This window comes from Ammodytes marinus (genome assembly GCF_949987685.1).
Source record: "Ammodytes marinus genome assembly, chromosome: 4".
Classification (NCBI taxonomy): domain Eukaryota; kingdom Metazoa; phylum Chordata; class Actinopteri; order Uranoscopiformes; family Ammodytidae; genus Ammodytes; species Ammodytes marinus.
The window spans coordinates 26,890,882-26,906,843 of record NC_137233.1 but is presented as its reverse complement, the minus strand read 5'-3'; the positions used below and the strand labels follow the sequence as shown (position 1 = coordinate 26,906,843).

Below are 15,962 nucleotides of genomic sequence, written 5' to 3'. Positions count from 1 at the left end.
GTGGACGTCAACAGTTAGCAAGCCTCCATTATTCCTGACAGGACTTCCTGCCTGACCCACACACACACACACACACACACACACACACACACACACACACACACACACACACACACACACACACACACACACACACACACACACACACACACACACACACACACACACACACACACACACACACACACACACACACACCCCAAGCCCTTATCAGTGCTGACCACTGCACAGAGTGAATCACTGCTGTCCACTACTCAACACATCTGGTTTGTTTAGGTAGCGGTTCATTTCAGGGAATAGCTATTAAACAAATTCAATGTAACAAAACACAGCACTTCAACAACCTGCAGGGGGTGGTGTTGAGTCGCGTGTGAGAGCTAGAGTTTTTTTTCTTCCCCCTTTGAAGGAGTTGGCATACGGAGCAGGCTTTATCTGTGAGGTTCATAATAAATGCCGCGGTATTTACCGAGATATGAGCTGACACCAAAGTAAAACCAACGGCACAAATGACGGTAGATTTTTTTTTGTCTGTGCAGCAGCTTTTTACCTGCATGCCCTGACCTCCGCCCCTCATCTCCCTACACTCATTCTTTTCATTTCTTTGCCTCTGTATATCTGATGTGTTGCAAGGTGCGCACTGGCTGATAGGAAATTCCTAACATGCCACAGCTCGTCTTCCAAATATGAGAGAATGGAGAGAGTGAGCGAGAGAGAGAGAGAGAGAGAAATGTGAAGAAGTGTACACCAGCTTGAACAAGATAGTGTGATAAGACGGCAGAGGAGGAACTGAAGGCAAGACAGGGCAGATGAAAGAATAGAAAATGCCAGCGGCGAGGAATTTTTTTTTTTTTTGCTTTTAGCTAAAAGGGAGTGTCAATGTCTGATGTTTTAATAATGATATTGATGACAAAAACACTTTATTTTTATAACTCCTTTTATAAAAGAAATGCTGGCAGAAACAGCCTACGAAAGTGTGTGTCGACATGTAGTGACAGCCTTTTATGTTCTCATGTGAGGGAGCCGGCTTTTCAGTGTGACATGAGCTGAGGTCGAATCCCTCACATTGCTTCTACCAGAAAAGAATTCAGGACAAAATGGGCGCCCATGCACTTTTACTATCTCCTCTGTTTGGCAGCAGAAGGCCTGTGCCAGTATTCATTTGGAGCGCTTCAGTAGGCACGCAAAATTAAATCACACCGGAACACACTCAAACACACACACAGAAACACAGGTGCAACAGAACAACAACAACACTGCACACACCTGTGCCTCTCAGCTTGGCTGCCTACACATACCAGAGACAAACTGAGGCATCTAGGTCCACTATAAATACCATCTAGCCCGACCCTGACCTGTGGGAGACACACAGTAGATGATGGGTGGCCATGCCCATCAAAGCAACAGTATAAGACATTGCAGACCACCCATAGGGCGTTACCACCCATGTTTGCCATTACATTAACAGCACTGCCTCACTTTTCTTATTTTATATTGCATTGTTGAAGGGAGCCTGAGGCCCAATCATTTCATTTCCAAAGACTGCTGCTGTAATTGCATATGACAAATAAACACTCTTGAATCTCATGCACTTTGAAGAGCCTGTTCCGAGTTTCCTTCTGTTGAGATCAATGAAGTGCTACTGACTGCTGCAAATACTATCAAATGGAAATGGCACGGCAGCCTACACTTGGAATCAAATCAAAATATACGACTGCTTACACAGCAGCTCTTACCCCACTCTAAATCCTTATTCACTCTATTCAATACAGTTAGAGCAAAGCCTGTTTGGACACATGCAATCAAAAACGAAATACCGCACTCAGGCCAAGACAAAGTCTGCTAATAGAGAACCTGAGTAATGCAAACCGACTGAATCCCTTGTAAAAGAGAGAGTGTTCCTTGATGAAAGACACTTTTAGTAGTGTTGTGAATATGGTTGTATTTATGACTTGAAGTGTGGGCTTCACAACTCCCCTGCATGACAATTTTAAAATGTGTTTGCCTGGTGGCTAGAAACTTGCCTCAGAATGAATGTTAATGTTGCTTCCTATCTGCTAGACATGTAAATGAGCCTCTGTTTTCCATTTGCAACTGATAAAAGTCAGTGTTGTGTCGACAGATGGTTCCACAAGATGTGTATGTAGTCTTAGTTTTGAACTTCAGACAGAGCCGGGCTAGCCGTTTTTTCCCAGCTTTCAGTCTTGATGCAAACTTAAACTAAGCCAACCACTTCCTGGCTCAAGCTCCATACTTGACACACAGACACGAGAGGGATACAATCTATTAATGTAACTCTAGGCCAAAAAAAACGCAGCTCCTACAGTGTTATACTATTGTTCAAATGACATGCTAACAATGGATGCTCTTCACAACAACAACTTAGGAGATTGCATCTACCCAATTATTTTTCAAAGAAACCCACTGTGTTTTTCACATGAAGTTCAGCACTCTTGAAATGGTGCAGCCACCAAACAGTTGACTGCAGAGATAGTCATGATGAGCCTGACACCTCATCTATGTTTCCACCCAGAAAGTAACACCCTTTCCACACGCAGATGAGTCACAGTTAGGCTTTGACCACAACAAATATGTATAAACAAGCTGCAGTCTACACACTGTCAAAGGAAGCTTCAGAGGCCATAATCTTACCATTAAACCCTAATGGGTGAGACACTGCGGGAAAAATACTGTTTTTTTTTTTTTTCAAGCACTGGTCAATTTTGAGATTTTTTGGCTATTGTGCCTCCATTACATGTCTTCTCTCATGATACTTATTAATAAAAGGTAGAAAATGTAGGCTAAATAAAAGGTGCTTATTATACTAAACCTTGTCCGTTAGCAACTGAATATCTTTAACGGCCATTGTTTCAACACAAGTTATTTTTCCAATACTGAACCAAAAATCACAACGTCTAAAGCATGTAACATAACATTTTGTTCTTAGAAACAGGCAGATTTATACAATTTAAAAAAACTTAATGGAAAATCTGTTTAGTGAAAACTTTAGACACTAATATGTAAAACTTTTTACCCTATTCACCGAAAGTGTCTCGTCCTAAATCAAAGATTGTTGCGTAGCCTGATGAGGCGTGGGACAAAATAAGAGTACTAGGACAGCGAGTAAATGCCAATGTCTCCCCCACATAATCCTGCTCTGTAATATTTTAATCAATTCCTACAGACACTGCTCACTAGAAATCTATTTATAGAACCCGTGAGATTTAAGAGCATTATCTGTATCTCTCCTCAGTCCTGTCTCATCTCTGGGTGCTCTTCATCTTAGAAGAGCAACATGATGGCGAGACATCATATACCTTAATCTGCACATTTCATATATTTTTCTTTTTATTGGCATCCTTACACACACGTCCAGATTTACAGCCATCCGAGAGAAGGACATTCATATCAGATCGGCATACTTAGCAATTTGCTATTTTCTTTTAAGTTATTACTTTCGGCAGTTCCAAGAGCAAAAAGGTACAACAAATTATATTGTCATCATTATCACACTGATACTCGCATGATCAACATTCCTTTTTCTTCAAATTATTTTCATCAAACTATTGTTATTGTTCCGTTACTGCTTGCGAGTTGTGTTTTTTTAATCCTTGCTGTAAACAACTTGCCAATGCCCACCACTCGAGGACTATAAATATCCACTGTATCAATACTTTTGAGTGAAAACATTAAAGGATGTTTGAATTGCCTGAATAATGTATAAGCCTCGACATATAAGAACTGAAGGGGAAAAAAAGAAGGTAGAAAAGAGCATCTGTAGCTAAAAGCGATACCAGTCAGAGGATTAAAGACACTCTGGTTTGACAGCAGTCTCCCACCTACCTCCCCCCTCCCCCCCATTCCCCTTGGTGAAAGGCTTACCGAGGAACACAGCCGCTTTCTTGTGGTTTTACACGGTGGCCCTGTGGTTATTTTGAGCATCTGTGTGCATGCAACAGAAGGAGGAAGCGCTTTAAAAATGTCTCAGCAGCAGTTACCGTGGGGGCATTTATTAAAGACGTTATGGAACTACGCTCATTTTGGAGCTTTTGGTTGAAATGAGAACATATGAAATACGCTTTTCGCTTTTGAATGATAAGCAGGCACCATTTGTTCTGTTCACAATCTACAGAACCACTTGGATATTATAGAGTTTATGTGGTTGGTGCTTTTTTTAAATATAATTTTTTTTTTTCATCTATACGTCTGTAATGTTTTCACTTTTTCCGAAACATTCACTGAGCTGAGCATGCTCCATCACTATGAGATGTGATTGGTACTGTAAAACCAGTTATAACTCCTTTTTTCAAGTCAAACATTCATGCACATTTTTTCTTAGCTACTTTGCTGTACTTGTCAGGATCATAACCCAGCCCCTGGTAGGTGGCGAAAGAAAGACGGATGGACGCGCACACTCTTTCCCTCGTCCCCCTAATCACTTCTGTCTGGTTCTGTCTTCTCTGGGTTGAAGTAGGTCACAGCACCAGAAACAAGCTGCTCTTTGTCCCCCTCCGGCAGGACAAGGACAGAGGGAAGAGCATGGAGAGGAGAGGAGGGTTCGCGAGCTCTGCAAAAAGCAGGCCAAATCATTTGGCCGCCAAATCATTCCACTGGAGAGTGGTCCGCTCTCCTTGGGTGCCAGAACCTGCCTATGTGTGTGTGTGTGTGTACTTGTGTAAACCCTTGTTAAGCCCACACCCCTATTAAATTGACCTAAGCATCACTGATGCTGTCATTAACCCGAGTGGGGTCCTGATCGGGCTTGCTGAATGATCCCCCTTTAACGAGCCAGATGCTGATTGTAAATCCAGCTAATGCACAGGCAATCGGACACCCACACACACACACACACATGCACACGCACACGCACACGCACACGCACACGCTCTCATTTGTGATTCCACCCCCTCCAACTTTCCAAATCATCAAAGGCCTTCATTGTGGTGGCTTTATATCTCAAATAGGGCAGTGGCAGTGGCAGCAGCAGCAGCGTGTTGCTGGCTATTTAAACCTTCGTCGATGCCAGAGGAAACCTGCCAGGCACAAAAGCCATTTCCTAATAAAACAGCGATGTGTTATCTAAGCCTGCAGCCACGGCCAACCACACAGCTTCGCAGAAAAATGACATTTAGGAGCCAATTAGTGGAAGGAGAAAGAGGCCTTAAAATACCACGCAGGGTTTAGTGGAAAGGCCACCTGACATTGTTAGAGCTCCATTTCACGACTTCATGACAAATAAGCATTGGTTGAACAGGAGCGAAGAAGCACAGCGGTTTCCTTTTTTGTTGCCCCCAATTAATTTTTTGTCGCATCATGCCTACCTTCTATGGAACACTGTTAAAGCAGCTGCTTTCTGATTTAAGCTTGCATGCATCAGAGGATCAGCAGCGTTGCATCAAGCGAGCTGTCAGTCACTGTCGGACAGAGATGAGAATCTCACCAAGACAGCGGGGAGCTCGATTCATCAGAGCACAGCGTGATGGTGGAGGGCTCATAGCAGATTTAGGCATATCCTTTATATAGGATACACAATGTGCTATAACCTTATTTCTTCTTCATTTGGCTTTATTTTATTCACTGACAGCATACTACATCAGGCTAATGAGCCGTTCTGTTCGCATGGAAAATGGGAACACAAATTCAGGTTTAAATAAGAGCAATTATAGCAGACCGGTTCTGTCTGCTCACATAACGGAAGTCACCAGAAATAGGACAGGATGAGACATGTCCAGATGTCTGTGGCCTACAGTGGGCTATTTTGTTGGTTAGCCTCAAGACGGCCACTACAATAGAGAGGTCACTAAGGGCACTTCCTGTCATGAAACATGTGTGAAACAAGAAGAAGCCTGCCCAATCAAAAGGGCTCACTGAGCTCAGCTTACAAGAAGGCAAAGACAGAGGAGCATGACAGGCACATGCAGTAACTATGCTGTATGACATGCTGGTCTGGAGATAATAATGCACAGATCCTAACCACTGCCAGATTTAGCTTGGATCCCTATGAGTCTACATATGTTTTGTGTCACCGTTTATGCAAAATGCACTTTTTCACGGGTTTTCCATATTAATATTTGGGGCGAGAATCTCTTGGCACCTCACGATTCGATTCCGATTCAGAGGTCAGCGATTCGATTCAAAATCGATTCTCAATGCATCTTGGTGCAAATTTTTTTTTACGTACATACCCCATGTGTGATTTTCAAAAATATATTTATATACACATCCGAGTTTGCTAATCACTTCCTACTTTTGTAATGATCATTAAATACAAATCAACAGATGAATTGCCTTCTCTAATATTGTATTAGAGAAAAAGCTTTTCTTGTCACAAATATGACTTTCTATGAACAGTGCAATAATCAATGCAGCTTGCATTTCAACACAATATGGAAGTATGTAAAAAGTAAACCGATTCAGTTTAATTTTCTATCTACTCTTGTAAATCATGTTTCTATAGGATTTCTATTCTATTATTTTCTGTCATTTCAACACACTGTCATTTCAACACATTGTGCAAAAAGTACTCCCCTTATGACATCATACGGGGAGAAGTCACGCCCCCTCATTGCCAACCTTACTTAGCACTACATCCACTTGGGATAAGCACACCCCCAGATCTAAAACAGAGTGTTTCTGAGAGAGGCTGAAAAGAGGAGATTCAGCAATTTCACAGTTTGAAAATTCAAGTGTTTTTTTTTGGAAACGACACCATGAAAACAGTTTCTGCTAGAAACCCAGATAAAAATATTGAATTAGAAAAATAGCATAATATGTGACCTTTAAAATGTCTACTTCCACATAAACAAAGGTTCCTGAAACGTACAGTAGCCTTAGGGATATGAACCCTGCAGGCTGTGGTTGTGGTGCCCTGGGCCCATGAGAGATGACATGACGGTTGGCTGAGTGTAGAGCTGTCGTTGCTTAGTCAGCTTCCCCTTCAGAGCTGTCCGTCCGCACCAGCAGTCTGTGATCAAGAGTGCATATGAGCGTTTTGTGTGTCTGTGCATGTGTGCGCACAGACACACACACACACCCACGAACACACACACACAAACACACACACACCACATGTGTCAAAGCCCCGCAGCCTCTCCCTTTTAAAGTCAAACAGATGGACAAACGCTGGAGGATTCTCCCAAGCCTTAAGATGCTACATTGATTTGTTGTGTGCATCACACATAACACTTATCAAGTGTAGGCTTGTTCCCTTGTCAAATTAAGCCGAGGCTTACTGAGGATGTCATTTGCTACAACAACGTGCCAGGTTTTAAACTCAAGGGAAGAGGAAGTTAACTGAAAGGGGATTTTTGATCATCGGAACTTCATGGTACAGATTGACTTTACAAACTTTAAAAAAAGATTACTACAGTACAAACAGTATTTAGTTGGGGGATTGTCAAGACACAGATCCTAAAAAAGATTGGTATGACCATGACCAATCTTTTTTTGAAGCAGTGGAGGCAGATATGTCCTCCTGACTTTTAGTTCTTACTCCGGGTCAAGCTGGACACTACACTTCCCCAAAATGATTAAATAGCATCTTTTGTCAAAGACCTCTCTGCCTTGTAAACGCCCAGGTATTTGAAAAAAACAAACAACCGCAACTTTAGTTTCTAACTTAGAATTTCTGTAAAAATATGCAGACCTCCTAGTCCTTGTCGACAAACCCTAGCTCAGCATTTTGTAATGACGCTTGCTCAATTTCTTGATGAGAATACTGATACCGCTCTCATGTCTGGAGGCTAAATATTTAGCTGGAGCCAGCAGACGCTTAGCTTAGCACAATGTAACAGAAAAGCAATAGCTAGCATTGTTAACCAGCAGGGTATAGCTTCACATTTAGCATAAAGACATGGAAGTAGTTTCAATCTTCTCATTGCCAAGACAGTGAATAAATGTATATTACCAAAATATCAAACTAATTATTTAGAGTGTCTTTCTTCAGAGGATCACAGAAAAAACACTGTTTCTTTTCATATTACATATTCAAAAGTCTATTTGTAGTTTTTGCTGAGTGCTACTGATATCCACTAACACACATGTGTGTGGCTTCCAAACAACCATGCTCCATTCCAAACCGATTATTTTCAAAACTTGAACAAATGAATTAGCTATGACACAGTAAGCAGCACTGTAGAGTTTCACATCCCTCACTGCGTCATGGTTTAGAGAAAGAAGAAGGTTGACTACTGTTGAAAGAAACAGTGAGTGACAAGGCTGTACTGCTAGAAGGCACAGAGGAAACTAGGTTATCATGCAAACTGTGTCTCTGATACAGTGAAAGAGCTACAACTCGGGCATAAATAACATCCCCTGTCATTGCCTCATATGGAGTACAGCTGATGTGTCAAATGTCCACATTTCTTTTGGTGTGTAAACAATAAAACAACCTAAATTTAGACCTGGTTGGGTATCTAGGCTACATCACATCTCATTTGGAGTTAGTAAAGAAACCACTTCGCCCACGCCGACTCCATGGGTGACATCTCCAACGCTCAAGGGGAATCACTCCACTTCAAAAGATGACACCAAAGCGACAGTAAAACAAACAGTGAGAGAGAAAACAGAGCAGTCACCAGACTTGTAGACATAAGAGGAACATATTGTAAGGTGCTTCAGCTCAAAGTCAGTAAAGGGGAGTTCACTTTGGACGCTATTTGACATTCATGTCTTGTTGGTGCAGGCCCGAGGTTCGTGAAGCGTGGAGCAGAGCTTGGCAGTGCTGATAGCGGAAGAGGGGAGGTCAATGAAAGTTTGCCTCACAACACGCCACAGCATCAAAACGGCAAAGATTGCCTAGATAAAAGGGGACACAAATGATGGAAATGTATGCCTAGCATAATTAAAGAAAGATTTGTATTCAACTTCTTAACTGATAGGAGTTAGAAACCTGATCAAGCGTCACAGTCTGCCTTGATCCAAATCTTCCTGAAGGCTAATCTGCTCTCCCACAAACTCAGCCAGCTCTAAACTGTCAATAGATTGCAGCCTGCAGCTTCCTATGTGGCTCACCACAGGAATGGTGAGGAGTGGGAAGAGGGAGGGTGGGGCAGTGCAGTGTTTAAGGAGGATACTTTTTGGCCCAGGTCCAATCCCCACATGTGGGCCTGATCCACTCCCGACGTCCTGCCTGCTATAGCGGCTCTAGTCTGCTCCTGCTGAGGCATGCACATACTAACTTGAGTGGGTGCACAATTGCGGATCACATGAAAGATGTTTTTAGGGTGGAAAGTAGGGATGGGACTGATCCGATTTATTATTTATAAATAACTTAATTTAGTAATTAAAAAGGTCCTGCAAATATATCTACTGTAGTTCCAATTGGGTTAAAATACATTGAAACATTTTTGTTTATGTTTTGCTCTTTTAAATTAGAATTGCTTAAGCCTTTATAACCTTACAAATAATATCACCACCAACAGTTTGTTTTATAATAACTATGATATCAGACAGTATCAGCAAATATCCAAAACCCAGATATCCTAAATGTAATCAGAAGCGAAAAATAGCCTCTCTAGTGGAAAGCAACCATGCCCGTCAGAGGAGCTGCTTTCATGTCACAGGTGTTGGGGGCGATATGGGATTTTTGGGAAGACTTCTGATTGGTGGAAGGTTTCTAGGTGCTGCTGGCTCAGCACTTGGGAAGAAGGTCTCCTCTGCTAAAAATACATCTAGGTTTGGCCGTCCCTCTCTCTGGGCTCTTAGGTGGATAACTTCCTGCACTGCCACACTTAAGCTCTTTGCGATTCACTCCTTTAGATCCCCAACTGCATTCAACTTCAACACTATCAATTTTCAGGAACAAACCTCTGCCTCTCCCGACACCAACCATAGGGACCCACCAGCACACGCTATTGCACACAGGGGGTATAGCTTGAATTTCTCCGAGTTTCTTTGCAACAGATGACATAATTTACAACCCTGTGTGACAAGGTAATTACACTGGGTTGTGTAACAATCTTTTTTAAGCAGCTTCTTTAAGGGAAGCCCTTCACCCATGTAAGCCGAGAAAGGTATCCATAAATATTGACTGGATATAGGGTGACCAATATACTTGGCAAAGACTCACTCTCACAACCAAGGTGTCAACAAGAGAAGTAGAAATTGGCATGGATCAGATTCATATTATCCAGATGTTCAGATGTGCTCAAATTCCTTTTTAAATGAACAAGTAAAAGAGGGCCAGTCTAAAAAGCCTTGCCCAGCCTGGAAGAGGAATGTAATGTAAACATGTACCAAAGCAGAGCTGTATCTTGCTGACAGCACACGTCCAGCTCACAGAGGGTGGCAATACTTTGCGGAAGGCTTTTGCGAGACGTTCATCATCTTTGACTTTACAAATGTATTCGGGACTTTTTTTTTTTAGCATCCAATGAAACCGACTCCTTCAATGCGTTTCACGGGAGTCCTGCTAAACTTAACCTTAACAGTTGCTGGGGTAAAAAAAAAAAAAAAAAAAGGAGTAAAAAGCCTTGTCATCAAAAACTGCACAGTCAATTCCTCGTAAATGAATAAAAGAATAACTGACACCACTGTGCCACCCGCATTACTTGAGGGGTTTCTTTCTCTTTTTAATTCATTACGGTGCACACTTTTCTGTCCCTGGGGGGGTCTGCGTAATGAAATAAACCTGTGAAAGATCCCACCATGTCTCCATCAGTCCTGTAATAACCACTGCATTTAATTTTTAAGCTAAAACAAGAAAATGTGTGTTTGGGGCTTATAGACATTTTGTACTACAACAATAATTGCACTGGGACTGTCACAGAGGGTATCTCGAGGACCATGATACTGAGCTCTTAACGCCCTCCCTGTCACTACAACTTGCCCTCAGGCATAACATTTTCTGCTGTCACAAAGCAATTCACTGAGTTTTAAGCTCATCCCTGTAGGCAGGAGGACAGCACAGCAACTCTCCTGAATTCATCTCGAACTGGTTATGTGCTGGTGGTGGTCAGCTAAAATCAGGGCAGAATTCAAGCCATTATCAAGTTGCAATAAGGGGCTTTAAATGGGCCACAGAGATTCTGATCATACAGCGAATGAAATGGATCACTCTCCTCAATGCTGATTGTTTTCTTAAATCAGAGAAGCAAGCTGTTCCCATCCCACCTGCAGCAGAGTTATGTAATCACGACTATCATCAGGAGGGGCTCAATAAGTCAGTGGATAGGCTACATCATTGATTTCAAATGACCCATGTTCTAATAGCATACATTCTGCTAGTTTTGAGCATGAGAAAGTTATAGGAGCCCTGCAGCAGCCCATCGCGCTTTGTTATAAGTGCTGTGGGGGAATTGCGAAAGGAATAACTCGCCCACAAACACAAACGCCAATGCACCGGCCACAGCGCTATGTCTCGTTTTTTACTGTACAAATACCAGCGTATAAGCCTACTCATGTTAATTGGGCTAATTATCGCAATGAGCCCGGTGCCAGTCCTTCCTTATGTCAGCACGCGGGGCCTTTTTCTTGGCATGGAAGCTCGCGCTGAGCTCAGCTGAACCTGGATAACTTAACCTGCCTGGATATAAATGTGTACAATGTTGACCCACACGGAAAACTATAGTCAACAACCCGCTTGAAAACCTTCGTTTGGTTTGATAAGTCTAACGTCAGTGTAATGTGTTTACGCTAACAGTACACACGCGCACGCTGTGAAAATGTTGCGTTCAGGGCGAGCGAACTTACCTAAATCATCCATGTTGGCCGGAAATCGTTCCAACGCTGAGAACCGGACCGGTCCTCCTCTGTCGATCACAGCTGGTCTGGAAGCAGCCGACTCAGCTATCAGTCAACAAAATCTCCGATGTGAGAGCTCTCCCTCGCTGAACGTAGTGAAGTTTTCAAGTTCCCCTGCAGCTCGACAAGCCTAAACCACATTCACAAACACACACACATACCCTACTGCCCCCCCGGAGTCTCCAACAGTCCACATCCAGCCCCCTGCCTGCCCACTAGCCCTTACGCACAGAGAACATCGACATCTAGCGACAGTGAGTGGTACTGCAGCAATTTAAGACTCACTTTAGCCTACGGTAGGGAATATTTCCTTTATGCAGCTGTTTAAATAAAGGATCCTTTATCATCTCGAGATGTGGACATATTTATCACAGCCTTCACGTGCAGGTATACAGGCTAAAGAATAGACCAATGTACTTTTTTTTTAAATCTCATTTTCTTTTTATTACATCCCTGTTTTAATGTTCATTCAATTTGTATTTTAATGAAAAGCTTTAGCATAATGCATGTAATTAATTTACTTTGAGCGGCATTTCTTGTCCGAAAGGTGCGTTACAAATTGTGTAGGCTAGGCTATTATTATGATCAAATAACTATTATAATTATAATAATGACTATAATCATAAATATAATCATAATATAATTAGTAGGCTATTGTTCTATTAGGCCTAGTATTCATATTATTAAAATCCATAGGTCTACTGTTGTTGATAGATAAGATCAGTGGGGAAATTAAATAGCCTAATCTTATTAGATTAATTAAATAGGCTACGGGTTCTCCTTTATTTTCTTTTGCCAACAATAAGTAATCATATAGGCTAATGATAATAATCCCAGATGATATCTTTTTTTTTTCAAGCTTTATTTTTTCGCTACTATGATTCGTAGCCTATCTGTATTTTTTGCATAAACCATGACAACGGGATCGAACTTTTCAAACGAAAACACGCAAATCGCGTCTTTGTCACGCTGCTCGAACAGACAAAACAAACAAACAACGTGTGTGACGTATCAAAGCCCATTTGTGACTTTTGTAGGTTACTACGTCACTTCATTTATGACGTCGTGGAACACGCCCACACCTTTAGTATTTCCAGTAAGTTATGGAAAGGGAAAGCAAGACAATTGAGAGTGTTCCTTAAAAAAACAGCTCAATAACAATTAAGAGATGGATTCCCAGAAGAGTACCACACCATCTGAAGAGTTTGAAAGCCTGAGCAAAAGCAATGAGGTCCTCTTCCGTAAAAGGACAGCCCTCTGCATAAAAAACAAAAACCTAACCAGAGACAAGAACGCTTTGCAGAAGAGGATGAATGATCTGATGGGACAGGAGACAAAGAAACCCAGTAGTCTTCCTGAAACAATGGACACTGATGAGACAGATTCCCATGGGCAAACCACCAACCTAGAAGATTGTGAATCCCTCCGCCAGGCAAACAAGGCCCTCGTCCAGAACAACAAGGCCCTTCGCAAAAGAAATGAAATTGTGTCCGGAGAAATAGAGTGTATTCAGAAAAAGATCAATGGTCTGATCAGCCAGGAGACTGAGGCAACCAACAGTGACTCTGAAAAAAACAAAAAATTCTTACGAAATTTCAAGTTCTGGGAGGACAGGGAGAGCCTGGGGCTGGATACAAGGAGCTTGAAAACGACTGAGGAGAAGTTGGGACTCCCTAACATGGATGACAAGGATATCCAGAGCACGAGTGTATTGCAAGACATGGAAGAGGCCAACAAACTCCACCCGCAAGAGAAAGAGGCAGAGAGGTTGCAGCAGGAGATCGCTATCTGGTCAAAACAGAGGAGTGAGTTCGAGGAGAAGGAGAGAAGGGCCCATCTGGACAAGGAACATTTACAGACAGCCATGGGTGTAATCAACAAAGAAGCAAAGGTTAACCTCATGGCCTGGGTTACAGAGAAAGAGAAAATGCTCAAGGACATTGAGATCCTGACCAAACAGAAAAGTGAGGTTGAGGAGAAGGAGACACAGGCCCTGCGAGACAAGGAAGACCTACTGAAAGAGATGAACAAGATTATCAAGGAAGCAAAGATGGACCTCATAGCCTGGGAGAAAGAGGAAGAGACTCTACACCAGGAGATGGCAACCCTGACAAAACAGAAGTGTGAGATCGAGTTCAGAGAAAAAGAGGCGATGCAAGTCATTGACACTCTTCAGAGCGAAATGCAGGAGCTTCAGGCAATTCTCCAAGAGGAAAAACAGCCGACTGACACCAATGAGGCGGGGGCCAGGGCTCGCACAAGGGAGGAGGCACTCAGAGCACAGCTGGAGGAGGCAGAAAGAGTTCACAGCATTGACGAGCTGCTTTTGAAGGAGCTCAAAGAGGAGGTGGATGGCCTTCGTGAAAGGCTAAAGTCGCTGGAGGTGGGGCTGCAGAGCGAGGAGGCCTCAGCTTCCAGTAAAGAGCCAGACTCGGACAGAGGACCCGATAGGCTCTCGTTCCGCCGAAGGTTTGTCAGGTTCTTCATTCCAGGATGGAGGAGGCGCTACCCCAGCACTGAGACAGTGGACTATTTGGAGCAAGGGGAGCAAGCCAGTGGAGTAGAGCAAGCCAGAGAGGAGCCTACGATATGGGAGAGGTCAGTGATTTGCTGCGACTGGACAGTTAGGAGGGGCAGGACGACAACAGAACAATAGTAAAACTTAAAGGTGACAATGATGTGGTGCTTGGATGGTAGGGGGTGGAACTTGGGGGTTTGGCGTGATTAAATGTCTTAATGATCGGTTGGTAAAAAGAAGAGGCTTGAGATAGACATGTGTCGTTAAAGACATGTCTGTCTCCAGCCCTCCAGTACCAAATTAAAGGTGGAGCCAGCGGTTCTGGAGAATGCTTTTTGTCAAAATCAATGCTGCCTAGGCTCTGTAAACAGGCAAGTTGCTACCTACAGGGGGCCCCTTTGTTTACGTACCAGTTTACAGAGCCTACGCTATATTAACGCCCAACATGTTCTCAGCTCACACACAAGAAGGACAGTGGATCGTGAGGAGATATTCTCTGATTTTGACAAAATCCAAATCCAAAATTGCTGACCCCCTCCTTTAATACTTGGACATTAGGTGCCTGGACATTAGGGGTGGAACTTGAGGGTTTGGCATGAATGTATGCGTTATGCTCTCCAGGGGAAGCTCATTTCTTGCAGGTTATTTAACAGGGATTGAACAGGGTGGTTTGTCTTTAATCAATGTGTCATATCTCTCCTCCAGCCTTGTAAGAGAACATGACGACTTAAACGTGGCTAGGACCTGGTTGCAGGAAAGTGGAGTGCTGAACTCGCAGATTTTCAACACTCCTAACCCCTGAGTAAAGCTCCTCGTTGGCAGGTAAAGAAAAGAAGGAGAAAAAAGAGGTCGGAGTGACTACAGACGGTGGTGAACAAAACATAATAAAGCATCATAAAAAAACACTTAAATGTGTGTTACTTTTCATCAATTATCTCTGCACAAAAATAATCAATCAAATGTAAGGTTAAAGATTTCATTTGTCTTCAGCAAAGACATGTTGGTACGTTTGGCAGTAAAACAAATGTGAACAAAATATGAACAAATGGAAGAGAATATACTGTAGGCTTGCGGTGAAAGTGGGAAGATAAATGTGTACATTGCTAAGGCTGCTGTCTGCTGCTGAGATGTTGACTGAAGTTATTTCAATTTCAATGTATAAATGAACACATTTCATTTTACTGTATTTGACAGCTGATTTGATGGTATCCATGGAGCCAACCTAAATCCTGTCTTGTCTTGAGATTGGTTGGAGAAAACGATACAGAAGGCCCATAACATTAACAGGGCTTTCTATAAAATACCTTCTTCCAGAAATTCAGTCATTGGATTTGGAATATGAGAAGGAAAATGTCTACATGTACACCTTTGTGGAATATCAAAGCAACAATTCCCAGTAATATTTCAAGCCGACTTGACTTGACCATTCACAACCATGCTACACGCTACACTCAACCTCTGATTACAATTGAAGCCAACCCAACTCACTGAATACACACACACACAGAAGATTAATCAATTATTTCTCAATGGTAGATAAAGACTAAATGCCACATAAGAACTGAATTGAATCTCAATATAAACCTCTGTTATGGAGTGTTAATTGCAACCTTGGCACACTGTTAAATGCTTCACCCGATCAATAATGTGGTATTGATATTCTTATAATATTCCTTCAGGGACTTAGAATAGTGGTGCTCAGCAT

General features: G+C 42.5%; 1 protein-coding gene across 1 annotated transcript in view; it reads right to left on the bottom strand.

Annotated features, from left to right (window-relative positions):
- The window catches only part of LOC307250090 (paxillin-like), a 28,624-nt gene extending 16,738 nt beyond the window's left edge, over positions 1-11,886 (bottom strand). Inside the window, exon 1 of the mRNA XM_080027049.1 lies at positions 11,689-11,886. Within this exon, the coding sequence (XP_079883175.1) occupies positions 11,689-11,701 (13 nt within the window). The 5' untranslated portion in view covers positions 11,702-11,886. The remainder of the gene's footprint in view (positions 1-11,688) is intronic.
- Positions 11,887-15,962: the final 4,076 nt, after the last annotated feature.